This window comes from Bolinopsis microptera, chromosome 2, assembly GCF_026151205.1.
Source record: "Bolinopsis microptera isolate Bmic1 chromosome 2, MBARI_Bmic_1.0, whole genome shotgun sequence".
Lineage (NCBI taxonomy): Eukaryota > Metazoa > Ctenophora > Tentaculata > Lobata > Bolinopsidae > Bolinopsis > Bolinopsis microptera.
The window spans coordinates 21,751,710-21,773,273 of NC_087073.1; the positions used below are offsets into that span (position 1 = coordinate 21,751,710).

The window sequence follows — 21,564 nt, forward strand, 5'->3', positions numbered from 1 at the left end:
GATTGATTTAATAAACCTAAACTAATTACAATTTTCTGTGTGAGTAATAGTTCTACTCAAACAGCAAACTGTAACTATAGTTAACTACTAGTTAACAAACTACTCATTACACCACTCCCCTTGTAAAACTTAACTTACTTCCTCAGAGTTTTGTCGGCAAATAAACCGAAAAAGCCATTTGTAAATTATTATTATAATTATACATTGTTGGGCACTACGGGCCAAACCACATTATAGTTAGAGTTTCACTCTTTATTTTTATGGCATTGAAGGTTTAACAGTAAAACGAACGAAATTATCTACGTAAATAATAACCAATCGATGCACTCAAGAATATCAATAAGATTTACTAGATATTAAAAAGTAGTAAAACTAATTTTAAAACATATAGAAAGATATAACATTATATATACTATTAATCCCAATATTATACATTATATATGATAATCCTGCGACCTTGCAGTGCGATCCAGAAACTATTAAAACCGAATGTGATATCAACTCAATAACCAATGAAGCAAGTTTGAATATTGTCCTAATCGCACTACATTATTATATCTGAAATCTGCACTTTACTTCCTTGTACTTGATCAGCAGCGGACTGTAAGTAAGCTAAAAATATAAACAAAAATAAAATACTTTATTATAATTTCAATTTCATGAAAAGTCTTTTATTTGGTTTTACAGTAAATTTACAAAAATTGCCCTCCAAACTGACATTTAACATCGAACTAAGAGTAAAAGAGCACTAACTAAAACCTGAGTATTGAGTAACCTATAAGTATTACACTACTTCAGCTATCAATAGTTTTAAATATATCGTCTAAAATACTGCAACTTGAAAACATCATTTGACTAAATCAACTATTGTCCTAATAGGGACCTTCATCAAATTCTTTAAAGCACCTTCCAGTTATAAACTGAATAATAAAGAATCAACTTGTTACAAAAACAATAACTGATAATATCTGATTTAACGCGTTTCCTTTCCGTAGTCGACTCAGTGAGAATATTTTGCTTCTCACTGAGTCGACTACAGAAAATAAACTCGTTAAATCAAACTATAAAGTTAAACTGTTAAGTTAACACCTGGAAAATGCATATCATTTTCATTAAAAAACTCACTTAAATAACTTAATATCATAACCACGTGAAGAGTTGGCTTAAAAATGTACAAAAGCTTAGAGGAGGATGAGTAAGAAGGAGCAGGAGGAGGGGTCAGGAGGAGGAGGAGGGGTAAGGAGGAGGGGTGAGGAGGAGGAGTGAGAGTTAAGAGGAGGGGTAAGAAGCAGGAGTGAGAGTTAAGAGGAGGGGTAAGAAGGAGGAGTGAGAGTTAAGAGGAGGGGTAAGGAGGAGGAGTAAGAGTTAAGAGGAGGGGTAAGAAGGAGGAGTGAGAGTTAATAGGAGGGGTAAGAAGCAGGAGTGAGAGTTAAGAGGAGGGGTAAGAAGGAGGAGTGAGAGTTAAGAGGAGGGGTAAGAAGGAGGCGTGAGAGTTAAGAGGAGGGGTAAGAAGCAGGAGTGAGAGTTAAGAGGAGGGGTAAGAAGGAGGAGTGAGAGTTAAGAGGAGGGGTAAGGAGGAGGAGTAAGAGTTAAGAGGAGGGGTAAGAAGGAGGAGTGAGAGTTAATAGGAGGGGTAAGAAGCAGGAGTGAGAGTTAAGAGGAGGGGTAAGAAGGAGGAGTGAGAGTTAAGAGGAGGGGTAAGAAGCAGGAGTGAGAGTTAAGAGGAGGGGTAAGAAGGAGGAGTGAGAGTTAAGAGGAGGGGTAAGAAGCAGGAGTGAGAGTTAAGAGGAGGGGTAAGAAGGAGGAGTGAGAGTTAAGAGGAGGGGTAAGGAGGAGGAGTGAGAGTTAAGAGGAGGGGTAAGAAGGAGGAGTGAGAGTTAAGAGGAGGGGTAAGAAGGAGGAGTGAGAGTTAAGAGGAGGGGTAAGAAGGAGGGGTGAGAGTTAAGAGGAGGGGTAAGAAGGTGGAGTGAGAGTTAAGAGGAGGGGTAAGAAGGAGGAGTGAGAGTTAAGAGGAGGGGTAAGAAGGTGGAGTGAGAGTTAAGAGGAGGGGTAAGAAGGAGGAGTGAGAGTTAAGAGGAGGGGTAAGGAGGAGGAGTGAGAGTTAAGAGGAGGGGTAAGGAGGAGGAGTGAGAGTTAAGAGGAGGGGTAAGAAGCAGGAGTGAGAGTTAAGAGGAGGGGTAAGAAGGAGGAGTGAGAGTTAAGAGGAGGGGTAAGAAGCAGGAGTGAGAGTTAAGAGGAGGAGTAAGAAGCAGGAGTGAGAGTTAAGAGGAGGGGTAAGAAGGAGGAGTGAGAGTTAAGAGGAGGGGTAAGAAGGAGGAGTGAGAGTTAAGAGGAGGGGTAAGAAGCAGGAGTGAGAGTTAAGAGGAGGGGTAAGAAGGAGGAGTGAGAGTTAAGAGGAGGGGGAAGAAGCAGGAGTGAGAGTTAAGAGGAGGGGTAAGAAGCAGGAGTGAGAGTTAAGAGGAGGGGTAAGAAGGAGGAGTGAGAGTTAAGAGGAGGGGTAAGAAGGAGGAGTGAGAGTTAAGAGGAGGGGTAAGAAGGAGGAGTGAGAGTTAAGAGGAGGGGTAAGAAGAAGGAGTGAGAGTTAAGAGGAGGGGTAAGAAGCAGGAGTGAGAGTTAAGAGGAGGGGTAAGAAGGAGGAGTGAGAGTTAAGAGGAGGGGTAAGAAGGAGGAGTGAGAGTTAAAAGGAGGGGTAAGAAGGAGGAGTGAGAGTTAAGAGGAGGGGTAAGAAGGAGGAGTGAGAGTTAAGAGGAGGGGTAAGAAGGAGGAGTGAGAGTTAAGAGGAGGGGTAAGGAGGAGGGGTGAGGAGGAGGAGGGGTAAGAAGGAGGAGTGAGAGTTAAGAGGAGGGGTAAGAAGGAGGAGTGAGAGTTAAGAGGAGGGGTAAGAAGGAGGAGTGAGAGTTAAGAGGAGGGGTAAGAAGGAGGAGTGAGAGTTAAGAGGAGGGGTAAGAAGGAGGAGTGAGAGTTAAGAGGAGGGGTAAGGAGGAGGGGTGGAGGAGGAGGAGGGGTAAGAAGGAGGAGTGAGAGTTAAGAGGAGGGGTAAGAAGGAGGAGTGAGAGTTAAGAGGAGGGGTAAGAAGGAGGAGTGAGAGTTAAGAGGAGGGGTAAGAAGGAGGAGTGAGAGTTAAGAGGAGGGGTAAGAAGGAGGAGTGAGAGTTAAGAGGAGGGGTAAGAAGGAGGAGTGAGAGTTAAGAGGAGGGGTAAGAAGGAGGAGTAAGAGTTAAGAGGAGGGGTAAGAAGGAGGAGTGAGAGTTAAGAGGAGGGGTAAGAAGGAGGAGTGAGAGTTAAGAGGAGGGGTAAGAAGGAGGAGTGAGAGTTAAGAGGAGGGGTAAGAAGGAGGAGTAAGAGTTAAGAGGAGGGGTAAGAAGGAGGAGTGAGAGTTAAGAGGAGGGGTAAGAAGGAGGAGTGAGAGTTAAGAGGAGGGGTAAGAAGGAGGAGTGAGAGTTAAGAGGAGGGGTAAGAAGGAGGAGTGAGAGTTAAGAGGAGGGGTAAGAAGGAGCAGTGAGAGTTAAGAGGAGGGGTAAGAAGGAGGAGTGAGAGTTAAGAGGAGGGGTAAGAAGGAGGAGTGAGAGTTAAGAGGAGGGGTAAGAAGGAGGAGTGAGAGTTAAGAGGAGGGGTAAGAAGGAGGAGTGAGAGTTAAGAGGAGGGGTAAGAAGGAGGAGTGAGAGTTAAGAGGAGGGGTAAGAAGGAGGAGTGAGAGTTAAGAGGAGGGGTAAGAAGGAGGAGTGAGAGTTAAGAGGAGGGGTAAGAAGGAGGAGTGAGAGTTAAGAGGAGGGGTAAGAAGGAGGAGTGAGAGTTAAGAGGAGGGGTAAGAAGGAGGAGTGAGAGTTAAGAGGAGGGGTAAGAAGGAGGAGTGAGAGTTAAGAGGAGGGGTAAGAAGGAGGAGTGAGAGTTAAGAGGAGGGGTAAGAAGGAGGAGTGAGAGTTAAGAGGAGGGGTAAGAAGGAGGAGTGAGAGTTAAGAGGAGGGGTAAGGAGGAGGGGTGAGGAGGAGGAGGGGTAAGAAGCAGGAGTGAGAGTTAAGAGGAGGGGTAAGAAGGAGGAGTGAGAGTTAAGAGGAGGGGTAAGAAGCAGGAGTGAGAGTTAAGAGGAGGGGTAAGAAGCAGGAGTGAGAGTTAAGAGGAGGGGTAAGAAGGAGGAGTGAGAGTTAAGAGGAGGGGTAAGAAGGAGGAGTGAGAGTTAAGAGGAGGGGTAAGAAGGAGGAGTGAGAGTTAAGAGGAGGGGTAAGAAGGAGGAGTGAGAGTTAAGAGGAGGGGTAAGAAGGAGGAGTGAGAGTTAAGAGGAGGGGTAAGAAGGAGGAGTGAGAGTTAAGAGGAGGGGTAAGAAGGAGGAGTGAGAGTTAAGAGGAGGGGTAAGAAGGAGGAGTGAGAGTTAAGAGGAGGGGTAAGAAGGAGGAGTGAGAGTTAAGAGGAGGGGTAAGAAGGAGGAGTGAGAGTTAAGAGGAGGGGTAAGAAGCAGGAGTGAGAGTTAAGAGGAGGGGTAAGAAGGAGCAGTGAGAGTTAAGAGGAGGGGTAAGAAGGAGGAGTGAGAGTTAAGAGGAGGGGTAAGAAGCAGGAGTGAGAGTTAAGAGGAGGGGTAAGAAGCAGGAGTGAGAGTTAAGAGGAGGGGTAAGAAGGAGGAGTGAGAGTTAAGAGGAGGGGTAAGAAGGAGGAGTGAGAGTTAAGAGGAGGGGTAAGAAGGAGGAGTGAGAGTTAAGAGGAGGGGTAAGGAGGAGGGTGAGGAGGAGGAGGGGTAAGAAGGAGGAGTGAGAGTTAAGAGGAGGGGTAAGAAGGAGGAGTGAGAGTTAAGAGGAGGGGTAAGAAGGAGGAGTGAGAGTTAAGAGGAGGGGTAAGAAGGAGGAGTGAGAGTTAAGAGGAGGGGTAAGAAGGAGGAGTGAGAGTTAAGAGGAGGGGTAAGAAGGAGGAGTGAGAGTTAAGAGGAGGGGTAAGGAGGAGGGGTGAGGAGGAGGAGGGGTAAGAAGGAGGAGTGAGAGTTAAGAGGAGGGGTAAGAAGGAGGAGTGAGAGTTAAGAGGAGGGGTAAGAAGGAGGAGTGAGAGTTAAGAGGAGGGGTAAGAAGGAGGAGTGAGAGTTAAGAGGAGGGGTAAGAAGGAGGAATGAGAGTTAAGAGGAGGGGTAAGAAGCAGGAGTGAGAGTTAAGAGGAGGGGTAAGAAGGAGGAGTGAGAGTTAAGAGGAGGGGTAAGAAGGAGGAGTGAGAGTTAAGAGGAGGGGGAAGGTACAGCAGGTATGTCGTGAACCATATTAGTAATATCAGCGTTTAGGGGCGTCAACATCCTGAAAAAATCTTGTCCATCAATATTACGTACAGTTTCACGTGATCCTACATATTTAAAATAGTTTGTTTTTTTTGAAGAAAAATAGATAAATTACAGTTTCAGTGTGCTAGTAGTTGTAGTAGTAGTATCTTTATTTTGGTTCAGCAGATGGACAGGGCTTAGGGGTGAACATCCTGAAAGTGATTAAATCCCATTTCAATTATTATAATCCGACTAACGTATCTTCAACAATACAGAAACAAAAGTGATTGATAAAATATTTTGCGATGATTAACAGAATTTAAGAAGGAGTACTTACCATGTTAATCTGCCGAGGTGAGAGTTGCTGCCAGAGTGTTTGATGGGATCGTACATGATACGAGGGAATATGGCTACAAGCAACACCAGGAACACCATGAAGACGAACACCAGCTGACCGAGAATGAGCATGTCGCTCGGGTAACCACCGTACGACGTCTCTATATCACCCTGAACAGTGTTTGTTAGAGCATGTCGCTCGGGTAACCACCGTACGAGGTCTCTAAATCACCCTGAACAGTGTTTGTTAGAGCATGTCGCTGGGGTAACCACCGTACGACGTCTCTATATCACCCTGAACAGTGTTTGTTAGAGCATGTCGCTCGGGTAACCACCGTACGAGGTCTCTAAATCACCCTGAACAGTGTTTGTTAGAGCATGTTGCTCGGGTAACCACCGTAAGAGGTCTCTATATCACCCTGTGTTGTTAATAATAGTTCACATCAGGATTGTCACGTGATAAAATGCCTATATCAGTGTATCTTAATTACTTGATGTCACGTACCTTGATGTTGATGCAGGTAACGACAAGGAGCAGAGCATATGAGAAGTACTTGATGAGGAACCCAAAAGCGATGCAGAAACAGTCGTGTCTGTAGAGGGCCTCAATCTCGCCTGGTGATTAGTTGGTTTGTGTCACGTGGTGTGAATACTGTGTTCTGATTGGTTGGTTTGTTGCACGGGGTGTAAATACTGTGTTCTGATTGGTTGGTTTGTTGCACGTGATAATAAAGAAAAACAAACTGTACGGTTAGTAGAGTATACAACGTTAGGATACTTGGATACATCTATTTTATTGGCAAGTTGCCAAGAACTCACTCTTCAACGTGTTTGGTACCCAGACTCCATCTTTTTCCTTGTTTCGGACTACGTTGTTAACTTGTGTTCTGAGACTGTCTGCTCCGTGCCATCTGGGGAACATTTGCAGGTCAGTATACATTCATACACTAGACTTGTTTTAATAGGTATTGTAGCTGCAGCAAAGTAGCTAGCTGCAGTAAAGTAGCTGCAGCAAAGTAGCTGCAGTAGAATAGCTGCAGTAAAGTAACTGCAGTAGAGTAGGTAGCTGCAGTAAAGTAGCTGTAGTAGAGAAGCTGCAGTTAAGTAGCTGCAGTACAGTAGCTGCAGTAAAGTAGCTGCAGCAGAATAGCTGCAGTTATGTAGCCGCTGTAAAGTAACTGCAGTAGAGTAGCTACAGTTAACTAGCTGTAGTTAGGTATCTGCAGTTAAGTATCTGCAGTTAAGTAGCTGCAGTTAAGTAGCTGCAGTAAAGTAACTGCAGTAGAGTAGCTACAGTAAAGAAGCTGCAGTAAAGTAGCTGCAGTTAAGTAGCTGCAGTTAAGTAGCTGCAGTAGAGAAGCTTCAGTAGATAAGCTGCAGTTAAGTATCTGCAGTAGAGTAGCTACAGTAAAGTAACTGCAGTAGAGAAGCTGCAGTTAAGTAGCTGCAGTAAAGTAACTGCAGTAGAGAAGCTTCAGTTAAGTAGCTGCAGTTAACTAGCTGCAGTTAAGTAGCTGCGGTAAAAAACTGCAGTAGAGAAGCTTCAGTTAAGTAGCTGCAGTTAACTAGCTGCAGTTAAGTAAGCTGCAGTAAAGTAACTGCAGTAGAGAAGCTGCAGTTAAGTAGCTGCAGTTAACTAGCTGCAGTTAAGTAGCTGCAGTAAAGTAACTGCAGTAGAGAAGCTTCAGTTAAGTAGCTGCAGTTAACTAGCTGCAGTTAAGTAGCTGCAGTAAAGTAACTGCAGTAGAGAAGCTGCAGTTAACTAGCTGCAGTTAACTAGCTGCAGTTAAGTAGCTGCAGTAAAGTACTGCAGTAGAGAAGCTTCAGTTAAGTAGCTGCAGTTAACTAGCTGCAGTTAAGTAGCTGCAGTAAAGTAACTGCAGTAGAGAAGCTGCAGTAAAGTAGCTGCAGTTAAGTAGCTACAGTTAACTAGCTGCAGTAAAGTAGCTGTAGTTAAGTAACTGCAGTAAAGTAACTGCAGTATAGAAGCTGTAGTTAAGTATCAGCAGTACAGTAGCTGCAGTAAAGTAGCTGCAGTTAAGTAGCTGCATTTAACTAGCTGCATTTAACTAACTGCAGTAAAGTAACTGCAGTATAGAAGCTGTAGTAGAGAAGCTGCAGTACTAACCCCATGATGGCCCACAGTTTAGATCCGATGCCTGAAGCAGGTCCCTTGCTCAGTACAACAGCTATACAGGTGAGCAGGATCCACCCGATGAAGAAAATGGCGAGCCCAACTCCAAGCTGAAAATAAGAAACTCAACCTCACTAAATATTTTGATGGTCCAATTGATTAATTAATTGAATAATGAATGGCTATAGTGCTAGTAAGAATCAGGAATATTTATATCAAAAAGTTAACAATTGATATTAAGAATTCGTTAACAAGCAAGATGGTCTGAATATCTAAATATAAAAGATGATTTATTACTCAAATTGTTCTATAAAATTGACTAAAAATAGACTTACCGCTCCTCCCTGATCTTTTCCGTAACTAGCTAGTAGTGCGTCTAGTACCGCTTTTGTTCCTTCTGTTGGCTTTTTACCGGGAATCGCCAAAGCTACAATCGTACCGATAAGGAGGAAGAAAACGAAGCCTAAGTTGTAGACCATGACTGACAATTTGCCCACCTGTGTAATTAAGCAACTTTTATACATTGTATATTATAATTGAATAATGTATATTATATATCCAATAGTTATTTAGTCTCATCAATATTTAAACTGTAAAGATTACTGATTGGGAATGTCACCTGTTTGTATTGATCTTCAATTTTATAGACCCACCCTACTGCAAAACACTCCAGGGTCCCTATAAGCACCATCCCCCAGTTGTTCAGGTAGTTGTCAATGATATCTAGATAAACTGTACCACTGAAAGTAATACATCATCAACCACGTGATGCCCTAATAAGGTAATGTTGGTAAATAACCACGTGATGCCCTAATAAGGTAATGTTGGTAAATAACCACGTGATTACCTAATGAGGTAATGTTGGTAAATAACCACGTGATGCCCTAATAAACTGTACCACTGTTAGTAATACATCATCAATTATTATTTAGTTAATCAATCAATATTGATTTTCGTGATTTTTGGATGTTTATCTAATTTATATTATTACATTAAATAATAATAAATATTTATTGATGTCGTGTGTAGCTGGTGTGTAGCTGTGTGTGTGAGCTGTGTGTGTAGTGTGTGTGTTAGCTGTGTGTAGCTGTGTGTGTAGCAGTGTGTGTAGCTGTGTGTAGCTGTGTGTGTAGCTGTGTGTGTAGCTGTGTGTGTAGCTGTGTGTAGCTGTGTGTAGCAGGTGTGTGTAGCTGAGTGTGTAGCTGTGTGTGTAGCTGGTGTGTGTAGCTGTGTGTGTAGCTGTGTGTGAAGCTGTGTGTGTAGCTGTGTGTGTAGTGTGTGTGTAGCTGTGTGTAGCTGTGTGTGTAGCTGTGTGTGTAGCTGTTGTGTAGCTGTGAGTGTAGCAGTGTGTGTAGCTGTGTGTGTAGCTGTGTGTGTAGCAGTGTGTATAGCTGTGTGTGTAGCTGTGTGTGTAGCTGTGTGTGTAGCTGTGTGTGTAGCTGTGTGTAGCTGTGGTGTAGCTGTGTGAGAAGCAGTGTGTGTAGCTGTGTGTAAGCAGTGTGTGTAGCTGTGTGTAGTAGCTGATGTGTAGCTGTGTGTACTGTGTGTAGTGGTGTGTAGTGTGTGTGTAGCTGTGTGTAGCTGTGTGTAGCTGTTGTGAGTAGCAGTGTGTGTAGAGATGTGTGTGTAGCTGTGTGTGAAGCTGTGTGTGGTAGCTGTGTGTGTAGCGTGGGTGTAAGCTGTGTGTGTAGCTGTTTGTGTCGCTGAGTTGGTGTAGCTGTGTGTTGTAGTGTAGTAGTGTCGCTGTGTGGTAGCTGTGTGTGATTGTCGCTGTGTGTAGCTGTGTGTAAGCTGTGAGTGTAGCAGAGTGAGTTGTTAGGCTGTGTGTGTAGCTGGTGTGTAGTGTGTGTAGCTGTGTGAAGCTGAGTGTGTAGCTCGTGTGTAGCTGTGTGTGTAGTGTTGGTAGCCTGTGTGTAGCTGAGTGTAGCTGTGTGTCGCTGTGTGTAGCAGTGTGTGTGAGATGGTGTAGTGTGTGTGAGCTGTGTGTGAGCTGTGTGTTAGCAGTGTGTGTAGCTGTGTGTGTAGCTAGTTGTGTAGTGTGAGTAGCTGTGTGTGTAGCTGTGTGTAGCTGTGTGTAGCTGTGTGTGTAGCTGTGTGTAGCTGTGTGTAGCTGTGTGTGTAGCTGTGTGTGTAGCTGTGTGTGTAGCTGTGTGTGTAGCTGTGTGTGTAGCTGTGTGTGTAGCTGTGTGTGTAGCTGTGTGTGTAGCTGTGTGTGTAGCTGTGTGTGTAGCTGTGTGTGTAGCTGTGTGTAGCTGTGTGTGTAGCTGTGTGTAGCTGTGTGTGTAGCTGTGTGTGTAGCTGTGTGTGTAGCTGTGTGTGTAGCTGTGTGTGTAGCTGTGTGTGTAGCTGTGTGTAGCTGTGTGTAGCTGTGTGTAGCTGTGTGTAGCTGTGTGTGTAGCTGTGTGTGTAGCTGTGTGTGTAGCTGTGTGTGTAGCTGTGTGTGTAGCTGTGTGTGTAGCTGTGTGTGTAGCTGTGTGTGTAGCTGTGTGTGTAGCTGTGTGTGTAGCTGTGTGTGTAGCTGTGTGTGTAGCTGTGTGTGTAGCTGTGTGTGTAGCTGTGTGTGTAGCTGTGTGTAGCTGTGTGTGTAGCTGTGTGTGTAGCTGTGTGTGTAGCTGTGTGTAGCTGTGTGTGTAGCTGTGTGTGTAGCTGTGTGTGTAGCTGTGTGTAGCTGTGTGTGTAGCTGTGTGTGTAGCTGTGTGTAGCTGTGTGTAGCTGTGTGTGTAGCTGTGTGTGTAGCTGTGTGTGTAGCTGTGTGTGTAGCTGTGTGTGTAGCTGTGTGTGTAGCTGTGTGTGTAGCTGTGTGTGTAGCTGTGTGTGTAGCTGTGTGTGTAGCTGTGTGTGTAGCTGTGTGTGTAGCTGTGTGTAGCTGTGTGTGTAGCTGTGTGTAGCTGTGTGTAGCTGTGTGTAGCTGTGTGTGTAGCTGTGTGTGTAGCTGTGTGTGTAGCTGTGTGTAGCTGTGTGTGTAGCTGTGTGTGTAGCTGTGTGTGTAGCTGTGTGTGTAGCTGTGTGTGTAGCTGTGTGTGTAGCTGTGTGTGTAGCTGTGTGTGTAGCTGTGTGTAGCTGTGTGTGTAGCTGTGTGTGTAGCTGTGTGTGTAGCTGTGTGTGTAGCTGTGTGTGTAGCTGTGTGTGTAGCTGTGTGTGTAGCTGTGTGTGTAGCTGTGTGTGTAGCTGTGTGTGTAGCTGTGTGTGTAGCTGTGTGTGTAGCTGTGTGTAGCTGTGTGTGTAGCTGTGTGTGTAGCTGTGTGTGTAGCTGTGTGTGTAGCTGTGTGTAGCTGTGTGTGTAGCTGTGTGTGTAGCTGTGTGTAGCTGTGTGTGTAGCTGTGTGTGTAGCTGTGTGTGTAGCTGTGTGTGTAGCTGTGTGTAGCTGTGTGTGTAGCTGTGTGTGTAGCTGTGTGTGTAGCTGTGTGTGTAGCTGTGTGTAGCTGTGTGTGTAGCTGTGTGTGTAGCTGTGTGTAGCTGTGTGTAGCTGTGTGTGTAGCTGTGTGTGTAGCTGTGTGTGTAGCTGTGTGTGTAGCTGTGTGTGTAGCTGTGTGTGTAGCTGTGTGTGTAGCTGTGTGTGTAGCTGTGTGTGTAGCTGTGTGTGTAGCTGTGTGTGTAGCTGTGTGTGTAGCTGTGTGTGTAGCTGTGTGTGTAGCTGTGTGTGTAGCTGTGTGTGTAGCTGTGTGTGTAGCTGTGTGTGTAGCTGTGTGTGTAGCTGTGTGTGTAGCTGTGTGTGTAGCTGTGTGTGTAGCTGTGTGTGTAGCTGTGTGTAGCTGTGTGTGTAGCTGTGTGTAGCTGTGTGTGTAGCTGTGTGTGTAGCTGTGTGTAGCTGTGTGTAGCTGTGTGTAGCTGTGTGTTGCTGTGTGTGTAGCTGTGTGTGTAGCTGTGTGTAGCTGTGTGTGTAGCTGTGTGTGTAGCTGTGTGTAGCTGTGTGTGTAGCTGTGTGTGTAGCTGTGTGTGTAGCTGTGTGTGTAGCTGTGTGTGTAGCTGTGTGTGTAGCTGTGTGTGTAGCTGTGTGTGTAGCTGTGTGTGTAGCTGGTGTGTGTAGCTGTGTGTGTAGCTGTGTGGTAGCTGTGTGTGTAGCTGTGTGTGTAGCAGTGTGTGTAGCTGTGTGTGTAGCAGTGTGTGTAGTAGTGTGTGTAGTAGTGTGTGTAGTAGTGTGTGTAGTAGTGTGTGTAGTAGTGTGTGTAGTAGTGTGTGTAGCAGTGTGTGTAGCAGTGTGTGTAGCTGTGTGTGTAGCTGTGTGTGTAGCTGTGTGTGTAGCTGTGTGTAGCTGTGTGTGTAGCTGTGTGTATAGCTGTGTGTGTAGCTGTGTGTGTAGCTGTGTGTGTAGCTGTGTGTGTAGCTGTGTGTGTAGCTGTGTGTGTAGCTGTGTGTGTAGCTGTGTGTGTAGCAGTGTGTGTAGCTGTGTGTGTAGCAGTGTGTGTAGCTGTGTGTGTAGCTGTGTGTGTAGCTGTGTGTGTAGCTGTGTGTGTAGCTGTGTGTAGCTGTGTGTGTAGCTGTGTGTGTAGCTGTGTGTGTAGCTGTGTGTGTAGCTGTGGTGTAGCTGTGTGTGTAGCAGTGTGTAGCTGTGTGTATAGCTGTGTGTGTAGCTGTGTGTGTAGCTGTGTGTGTAGCTGTGTGTGTAGCTGTGTGTGTAGCTGTGTGTGTAGCTGTGTGTGTAGCTGTGTGTGTAGCTGTGTGTGTAGCTGTGTGTGTAGCTGTGTGTAGCTGTGTGTGTAGCTGTGTGTGTAGCAGTGTGTGTAGCTGTGTGTGTAGCTGTGTGTGTAGCTGTGTGTGTAGCTGTGTGTGTAGCTGTGTGTGTAGCTGTGTGTGTAGCTGTGTGTGTAGCTGTGTGTGTAGCTGTGTGTAGCTGTGTGTGTAGCTGTGTGTAGCTGTGTGTGTAGCTGTGTGTGTAGCTGTGTGTGTAGCTGTGTGTAGCTGTGTGTGTAGCTGTGTGTGTAGCTGTGTGTAGCTGTGTGTAGCTGTGTGTGTAGCTGTGTGTGTAGCAGTGTGTGTAGCTGTGTGTAGCTGTGTGTGTAGCTGTGCGTGTAGCTGTGTGTGTAGCTGTGTGTGTAGCTGTGTGTGTAGCTGTGTGTGTAGCTGTGTGTGTAGCTGTGTGTGTAGCAGTGTGTGTAGCTGTGTGTGTAGCTGTGTGTGTAGCTGTGTGTGTAGCTGTGTGTGTAGCTGTGTGTGTAGCTGTGTGTGTAGCTGTGTGTGTAGCAGTGTGTGTAGCTGTGTGTGTAGCTGTGTGTAGCTGTGTGTGTAGCTGTGTGTGTAGCTGTGTGTAGCTGTGTGTATAGCTGTGTGTGTAGCTGTGTGTAGCTGTGTGTGTAGCTGTGTGTGTAGCTGTGTGTAGCTGTGTGTGTAGCTGTGTGTGTAGCTGTGTGTAGCTGTGTGTAGCAGTGTGTGTAGCAGTGTGTGTAGCTGTGTGTGTAGCTGTGTGTGTAGCTGTGTGTGTAGCTGTGTGTAGCTGTGTGTGTAGCTGTGTGTGTAGCTGTGTGTGTAGCTGTGTGTGTAGCTGTGTGTAGCTGTGTGTGTAGCTGTGTGTATAGCTGTGTGTGTAGCTGTGTGTAGCTGTGTGTGTAGCTGTGTGTAGCTGTGTGTAGCAGTGTGTGTAGCTGTGTGTGTAGCTGTGTGTAGCTGTGTGTAGCAGTGTGTGTAGCAGTGTGTGTAGCTGTGTGTGTAGCTGTGTGTGTAGCTGTGTGTGTAGCTGTGTATGTAGCTGTGTGTGTAGCTGTGTGTAGCTGTGTGTGTAGCTGTGCGTGTAGCTGTGTCTCACCTATCGTAGCAGTAGAGAAGTCCCGCCAGCCACCCAACAATACAGGTCGGCAACACAACCATCCAGGTCTTGGGTCGCAGCCTCAATCCTATCCAGCAGTCCTGAGTTTAATTAAATATCCATTATCAATCTCATCAACTCATTAGGTAATCGATTAATAAATCAACATTTTAGCTGGGAGGAAGATAGGGAGGAACATGTCACATCTCGTTACAATTTACATAAGATTAAATATAATAAATAAAAAATAATTGCCTTGGCGAAAGTGACAAAGCATTCAGCCAGAGAGAAAGCACTATCAATTCCCAACATTATGAGACATCCAAAGAAAATGATACCCCAAAACTGAGGAGCTTCAAGAGTTGCCAATCCTAAAAACCGTAAACATCAGTAAAATATACATTATTTATAAGTTGCAGATATTTGGTGAAATAACCATGTTATGCCCTAATAAGGTAATGCTGGTAAATAACCACGTGATGCCTAAATAAGGTAATGCTGGTTAATAACCACTTGATGCCTAAATAAGGTAATGATGGTTAATAACCACGTGATGCCTAAATAAGGTAATGATGGTTAATAACCACGTGATGCCTAAATAAGGTAATGCTGGTTAATAACCACGTGATGCCTAAATAAGGTAATGATGGTTAATAACCACGTGATGCCTAAATAAGGTAATGATGGTTAATAACCACGTGATGCCTAAATAAGGTAATGCTGGTTAATAACCACGTGATTCCCTAATAAGGTAATGACCACAAGTACTGTTAGATAACCTGAAGGGTAAGCGATGAAAGCTAGTCCCATAGAGGCTTGTTTGTAGTAGTTTTCAGCGCATACCCCTGTAGCCGAATCTTTTTCACATTTCTTCTGCATATATCCCAAAACCTCGTAGATGGCGAATCCTCCCAGCAGGGCAATACCAGTGTCACTGTTGAAGGTGTTACATAGGTGTTACATAGGTGTTACATATGTTAAATAGGTGTTTAAAATGTATTTTTATTTTACTCAATACTCATAGTTGTAAGATCATTTTGGGTGTCAACTTGATTGTGAACTAGATTAAGTGAGTAAATATTATATATTACCTGAGAGATATGGCCTTCTCGCTCATTGCAACGTTAGTTTTACTTTTGGAGTTGTGAGAACTATAGGCAGTCATCACGCCCATACACACACCCAATGAGAAAAATACCTAAAAAGGGGAACATTAAACATTAAAGAGGGAGCCTCAAACAAACAATCAGCAGGGAATAGGACGTTAAACAGTAAAAGAGAAGAAGGGAACGTTAAATAGTAGGAGAGAACGTTCAAATGGGGAAGGGAACATTTAACAGAAGGAGGGATTGTTTAACAGAAGGAGGGATTGTTTAACAGGAGGAGGGATTGTTTAACAGGAAGAGAGATTGTTTAACAGGAGGAGGGAACGTTCAAATGGGGAAGGGAACATTTAACAGAAGGAGGGATTGTTTAACAGAAGGAGGGATTGTTTAACAGAAGGAGGGATTGTTTAACAGGAGGAGGGATTATTTAACAGGAGAAGGGATTGTTTAACAGGAGGAGGGATTGTTTAACAGGAGGAGGGATTGTTTAACAGGAGGAGGGATTGTTTAACAGAGGAGGGATTGTTTAACAGGAGGAGGGATTGTTTAACAGGAGGAGGGATTGTTTAACAGGAGGAGGGATTATTTAACAGGAGGAGGGATTGTTTAACAGAGGAGGGATTGTTTAACAGGAGGAGGGATTGTTTAACAGGAGGAGGGATTGTTTAACAGGAGGAGGGATTATTTAACAGGAGGAGGGATTGTTTAACAGGAGGAGGGATTGTTTAACAGGAGGAGGGATTATTTAACAGGAGGAGGGATTGTTTAACAGGAGGAGGGATTGTTTAACAGGAGGAGGGATTGTTTAACAGAGGAGGGATTGTTTAACAGGAGGAGGGATTGTTTAACAGGAGGAGGGATTGTTTAACAGGAGGAGGGATTATTTAACAGGAGGAGGGATTGTTTAACAGAGGAGGGATTGTTTAACAGGAGGAGGGATTGTTTAACAGGAGGAGGGATTGTTTAACAGGAGGAGGGATTATTTAACAGGAGGAGGGATTGTTTAACAGGAGGAGGGATTGTTTAACAGGAGGAGGGATTATTTAACAGGAGGAGGGATTGTTTAACAGGAGGAGGGATTATTTAACAGGAGGAGGGATTGTTTAACAGAAAGAGAGATTGTTTAACAGGAGGAGAGATTGTTTAACAGGAGGAGGGATTGTTTAACAGGAGGAGGGATTGTTTAACAGAGGAGGGATTGTTTAACAGGAGGAGAGATTGTTTAACAGGAGGAGAGATTGTTTAACAGGAGGAGGGATTGTTTAACAGGAGGAGGGATTGTTTAACAGGAGGAGGGATTGTTTAACAGGAGGAGGGATTGTTTAACAGGAGGAGGGATTGTTTAACAGGAAGAGAGATTGTTTAACAGGAGGAGGGATTATTTAACAGGAGGAGGGAACGTTCAAATGGGGAAGGGAACGTTTAACAGGAGGAGGGTTGTTTAACAGGTTACAGGAGGAGGGATTGTTTAACAGGAGGAGGGATTGTTTAACAGGAAGAGAGATTGTTTAACAGGAGGAGGGATTATTTAACAGGAGGAGGGATTGTTTAACAGGAGGAGGGATTGTTTAACAGGAGGAGGGATTATTTAACAGGAGGAGGGATTGTTTAACAGGAGGAGGAATTGTTTAACAGGAGGAGGGATTGTTTAACAGGAGGAGGGATTATTTAACAGAAAGAGAGATTGTTTAACAGGAGGAGAGATTGTTTAACAGGAGGAGGAATTGTTTAACAGGAGGAGAGATTGTTTAACAGGAGGAGGGATTGTTTAACAGGAGAAGGGACTGTTAAACAGGAGGAGGGAACGTTTAACAGGAGAAGGGATTGTTTTACAGGAGGAGGGATTGTTTAACAGGAGGAGGGATTGTTTAACAGGAGGAGGGATTATTTAACAGGAGGAGGGAACGTTCAAATGGGGAAGGGAACGTTCAACAGGAGGAGGGATTGTTTAACAGGGAGAGATAACAGGGAGAGGCTGCAGAAAAGCTGGAGCGTTACACATTTCCAAGAAACTGTTAAGAAGGGATGTAAAGTTGTTGAATAATTAGGGAAACATCGGAATAGTAATAAGAGGGCATCATACCTGGCCGATAGCTTTAGTCCATATGACAGGGTCATTCAAAGTACTGCCGTCCCATTTGATCAGGTAAGCCTTAATACCATCCCCTGCTCCATCTAGGAATGCACCTGAAACAGAGACCTTTACTTCGGAGTGTAATTCAAGCAGGGAATCATATTTCATATTTTCTTCAAGTTGAAAGAATGCGATAAATTATAACCTTTGATAAAGCTTTCGCTGACGTTAAGGAAAGTAGAAATTGTCCAGCAAGGGTGTTAATTAGCCGCAATCCTCCCAAGATAAAATACGTTAGGATCTTAAGATTTTTTAGATATCATTGAGCATAAACAGTGATACAACGCATCTCGGGATGATCCGCAGAGTCTCGACTAGTTTCGGCTTACCGCCATCAACAGGATCGATGAATCATCTAGCGGGAAATTTGAAATCAATCATCAATAAACAACATTCCGAAAGTATAAAAGCAAAATTCAAAGGAAATGTCAGTAGGAAAATGTACGAAGTAGGTAATGTAAATAAGGTAACTACTGTGAAAGCATAGTTGTGGAACACAACAAGAAAATTGAGAATAATCTTGTGCGAGGGTAGGGACCCAGATGTCGTTTCTAACCCAAATAAACTTTAAGGAGGCTTCTCATCAGTAGCCGCACCTCCTTACTCGGTTTCTGAACTGGAATTCTATGGGCTTCCAGACGGCCAGACCGAGTATTACCACCCCATCCTTCTAGAGTTCATCACAAGTAGCACCCACCTTGAAGATCTTTGACACCCAGACACACCCCATTGGCGAACAAACTTTGGATATAATCTTACATGCTCCCGAAGGAATCCCTGGTTTATGGTCTTTCTCATCGTCACCAGCACTTTCACTAGAGTCACCAGCCCTTTCACTGGAGTCATCAGCCCAATCACTGAAGTATACAGAAGTATAGTTGTGGAACACAACAAGAAAATTGAGAATAATCTTGTGCGAGGGTAGGGACCCAGATGTCGTTTCTAACCCAAATAAACTTTAAGGAGGCTTCTCATCAGTAGCCGCACCTCCTTACTCGGTTTCTGAACTGGAATTCTATGGGCTTCCAGACGGCCAGACCGAGTATTACCACCCCATCCTTCTAGAGTTCATTACAAGTAGCACCCACCTTGAAGATCTTTGACACCCAGACACACCCCATTGGCGAACAAACTTTGGATATAATCTTACATGCTCCCGAAGGAATCCCTGGTTTATGGTCTGGGCCAAAACGACTACAAAACGTACAGAGTAAGGTTTTTTTAAAAATATTTTTTTACATATGTCCCAGACCCATAGCTAGATCTATGAATTGTTTTGGCCCACTCCATGATTTCACAGTAGTTACCTTATTTACATTACCTACTTCGTACATTTTCCTACTGATATTTCCTTTGAATTTTGCTTTTATACTTTCGGAATGTTGTTTATTGATAATTGATTTCAAATTTCCCGCTAGATGATTCATCGATCCTGTTGATGGCGGTAAGCCGAAACTAGTCGAGACTCTGCGGATCATCCCGAGATACGTTGTATCACTGCTTATGCTCAATGATATCTAAAAAAAAATTAATTATAACCTAATATATATAACAGCATAATAAGAGAGTAACTAATAAAAACCTCTGATGATGAGAATGAGCAGTATGAGCAGAGGAAGGGGAACTGTGAACTTTACAACCCAGCTCGTACTCTTAACTCCCTTGAAGATGCTCAGGAAGATCAGTATCCACACCACCGTGATGCCAACAAACACTTTCCAGTTGAAAGTACCGAGCCAGTCGAACTCAGTCGATGGGTCTGCTAGCTTTCTAGCTGAGTAGTTAGTTGTGTTAAATGTGTTAGTTGTGTTAGTTATTTTAGTTGTGTTAGTTATTTTAGTTATTTTAGTTGTGTTAGTTATTTTAGTTGTGTTAGTCGTGTTAGTTATTTTAGTTGTGTTAGTCGTGTTAGTTATTTTAGTTGTGTTAGTCGTGTTAGTTATTTTAGTTATTTTAGTTGTGTTAGTTGTGTTAAATGTGTTAGTTATTTAAGTTGTGTTAGTTATTTTAGTTGTGTTAGTTATTTTAGTTGTGTTAGTTGTGTTAGTTATTTTAGTTGTGTTAGTCGTGTTGATTATTTTAGTTGTGTTAGTCGTGTTAGTTATTTTAGTTGTGTTAGTCGTGTTAGTTATTTTAGTTGTGTTAGTCGTGTTGATTATTTTAGTTGTGTTAGTTGTGTTGGTTCCATGCTAATTATATCAGTTGTTATAATGAAAGGTAACTGTTACAATTGTATTAGAAATTAGAAAGTATACAGAAAGTCACATGTAAATTCCACCTCACGAAATAAGACACCCTACATATTATATATTTATATACATTACTAAGATAAGCACTCATGTACATTTCGCTTTGTCGTCTCGTTTTCATTCTATACTTTATGGGGAGGGGGGGGGGGGGGGGGGGGGGGTTCCAACAGGGGGGGTTCCAACATGATTACTTGCTTAGTTAACTTATTAATCAATTTATTTACTCACCTGCCATACCAGCTGTCATGGAAATATCGTCGAAATGAGCTGCTTGATTGTCGTACCAAGGTATTGCGTCGGTTTTGTGGAAGCACTCCACAAAGTAAATACAAGCATACCCCAGGATAATACAGTAGTAGAAAGTAATGGTGTAGCCTGCAAACACACTCGCCAGTCCTATACCCCTGAGAGATAGTGAACTTTACTCGCTAACAGTTAAACAAACAAACACACTCGCAGTCCTATACCCCTAAGAGACAGTGTTTTGTTTCTTACCTGAGTCTGGGGTTCATGGAACCGAACGCGTCAGCATCTCCGGCCTGGTAGAAGGTTCCAATACTCAGCTCCATTCCGAGGATAGGCATTCCCACGAATATCAAGATGAAGAAGTAGGGAATGAGGAATGGAGCGCCTCCGTACCTGTGTAGCAGTTTAGTTCATGTTTATTTATCACATCATGATGAGAATTTATACATTCTAAAAGATTCTATTCTTACAAACGGATATCCCACAACATTTGCCCCTGCCCCTGCCCCTCCTCTTCCCTCCTCTTCCATCCTCCTCTTCCCTGCTCTTCCCTCCTCTTCCCTCCTCTTCCCTCCTCTTCCCTCCTCTTCCCTCCTCTTCCCTTCTCTTCCCTCCTCTTCCCTCCTCTTCCCTGCTCTTCCCTGCTCTTCCCTGCTCTTCCCTCCTCTTCCCTTCTCTTCCCTTCTCTTCCCTCCTCTTCCCTCCTCTTCCCTGCTCTTCCCTCCTCTTCCCTCCTCTTCCCTCCTCTTCCCTCCTCTTCCCTGCTCTTCCCTGCTCTTCCCTCCTCTTCCCTTCTCTTCCCTGCTCTTCCCTCCTCTTCCCTTCTCTTCCCTCCTCTTCCCTCCCTTTCCCTCCTCTTCCCTCCTCTTCCCTCCTCTTCCCTCCTCTTCCCTCCTCTTCCCTCCTCTTCCCTTCTCTTCCCTCCTCTTCCCTCCTCTTCCCTCCTCTTCCCTTCTCTTCCCTCCTCTTCCCTCCTCTTCCCTGCTCTTCCCTGCTCTTCCCTGCTCTTCCCTCCTCTTCCCTTCTCTTCCCTCCTCTTCCCTTCTCTTCCCTCCTCTTCCCTCCTCTTCCCTCCTCTTCCCTCCTCTTCCCTGCTCTTCCCTGCTCTTCCCTGCTCTTCCCTCCTCTTCCCTTCTCTTCCCTCCTCTTCCCTCCCTTTCCCTCCTCTTCCCTCCTCTTCCCTCCTCTTCCCTCCTCTTCCCTCCTCTTCCCTCCTCTTCCCTTCTCTTCCCTCCTCTTCCCTCCTCTTCCCTCCTCTTCCCTCCTCTTCCCTCCTCTTCCCTCCTCTTCCCTCCTCTTCCCTCCTCTTCCCTTCTCTTCCCTCCTCTTCCCTCCTCTTCCCTCCTCTTCCCTCCTCTTCCCTCCTCTTCCCTCCTCTTCCCTCCTCTTCCCTCCTCTTCCCTCCTCTTCCCTCCTCTTCCCTTCTCTTCCCTCCTCTTCCCTCCTCTTCCCTGCTCTTCCCTGCTCTTCCCTGCTCTTCCCTCCTCTTCCCTTCTCTTCCCTCCTCTTCCCTCCTCTTCCCTGCTCTTCCCTCCTCTTCCCTCCTCTTCCCTCCTCTTCCCTCCTCTTCCCTGCTCTTCCCTGCTCTTCCCTGCTCTTCCTCCTCTTCCCTTCTCTTCCCTCCTCTTCCCTCCCTTTCCCTCCTCTTCCCTCCTCTTCCCTCCTCTTCCCTCCTCTTCCCTCCTCTTCCCTCCTCTTCCCTTCTCTTCCCTCCTCTTCCCTCCTCTTCCCTCCTCTTCCCTCCTCTTCCCTCCTCTTCCCTCCTCTTCCCTCCTCTTCCCTCCTCTTCCCTCCTCTTCCCTCCTCTTCCCTTCTCTTCCCTCCTCTTCCCTCCTCTTCCCTCCTCTTCCCTCCTCTTCCCTCCTCTTCCCTCCTCTTCCCTCCTCTTCCCTCCTCTTCCCTCCTCTTCCCTCCTCTTCCCTCCTCTTCCCTCCTCTTCCCTCCTCTTCCCCACACCAATACTCACTGAGACACCAAGTTAGGGAACCTCCAGACGTTTCCCAGACCTACAGCAGAACCTACTGCAGCTAGAATGAAGGAGATTGGGTGATCCCATTCCTTCCTCCCTTTCTCACGATCCTGTTGGATCTTGGACTCTATGTCAACATCGCCCATCTTTACGGGCTCGTATCTATTAATGTATCTAGTTTAAGCTTAAGGTTATGTGTCAACATCGCCCATCTTTACGGGCTCGTATCTATTAATGTATCTAGTTTAAGCTTAAGGTTATATGTCAACATCGCCCATCTTTACGGGCTCGTATCTATTAATGTATCTAGTTTAAGCTTAAGGTTATGTGTCAACATCGCCCATCTTTACGGGCTCGTATCTATTAATGTATCTAGTTTAAGCTTAAGGTTATATGTCAACATCGCCCATCTTTACGGGCT

At 44.8% G+C, this 21,564-nt stretch overlaps 1 protein-coding gene across 5 annotated transcripts in view; it reads right to left on the reverse strand.

The window, feature by feature from the left end:
• Positions 1-5,139: 5,139 nt before the first annotated feature.
• LOC134811915 (sodium-dependent dopamine transporter-like) overlaps positions 5,140-21,564 on the reverse strand; it is a 72,261-nt gene continuing 55,836 nt past the window's right edge. The window contains exons 1-17 of one of the 5 annotated variants that reach the window (XM_063819067.1): positions 21,141-21,338; positions 19,424-19,567; positions 19,157-19,332; positions 18,262-18,453; positions 16,629-16,732; positions 14,531-14,637; positions 14,219-14,373; positions 13,695-13,810; positions 13,440-13,540; positions 8,319-8,439; positions 8,035-8,196; positions 7,694-7,809; positions 6,385-6,476; positions 6,071-6,180; positions 5,567-5,736; positions 5,363-5,441; positions 5,140-5,266 (exon numbers count right to left, since the gene is read on the reverse strand). In XM_063819067.1, the coding sequence (XP_063675137.1) occupies positions 5,399-5,441; positions 5,567-5,736; positions 6,071-6,180; positions 6,385-6,476; positions 7,694-7,809; positions 8,035-8,196; positions 8,319-8,439; positions 13,440-13,540; positions 13,695-13,810; positions 14,219-14,373; positions 14,531-14,637; positions 16,629-16,732; positions 18,262-18,453; positions 19,157-19,332; positions 19,424-19,567; positions 21,141-21,289 (2,058 nt within the window). In that variant the 5' untranslated portion in view covers positions 21,290-21,338 and the 3' untranslated portion in view covers positions 5,140-5,266; positions 5,363-5,398. Of the gene's footprint in view, positions 5,442-5,566; positions 5,737-5,859; positions 5,923-6,070; positions 6,181-6,384; positions 6,477-7,693; positions 7,810-8,034; positions 8,197-8,318; positions 8,440-13,439; positions 13,541-13,694; positions 13,811-14,218; positions 14,374-14,530; positions 14,638-16,628; positions 16,733-18,261; positions 18,454-19,156; positions 19,333-19,423; positions 19,568-21,140; positions 21,341-21,564 lie in introns of those variants that run through there. The other 4 variants (XM_063819064.1, XM_063819066.1, XM_063819069.1 and 1 more) reach the window with 4 other exon arrangements.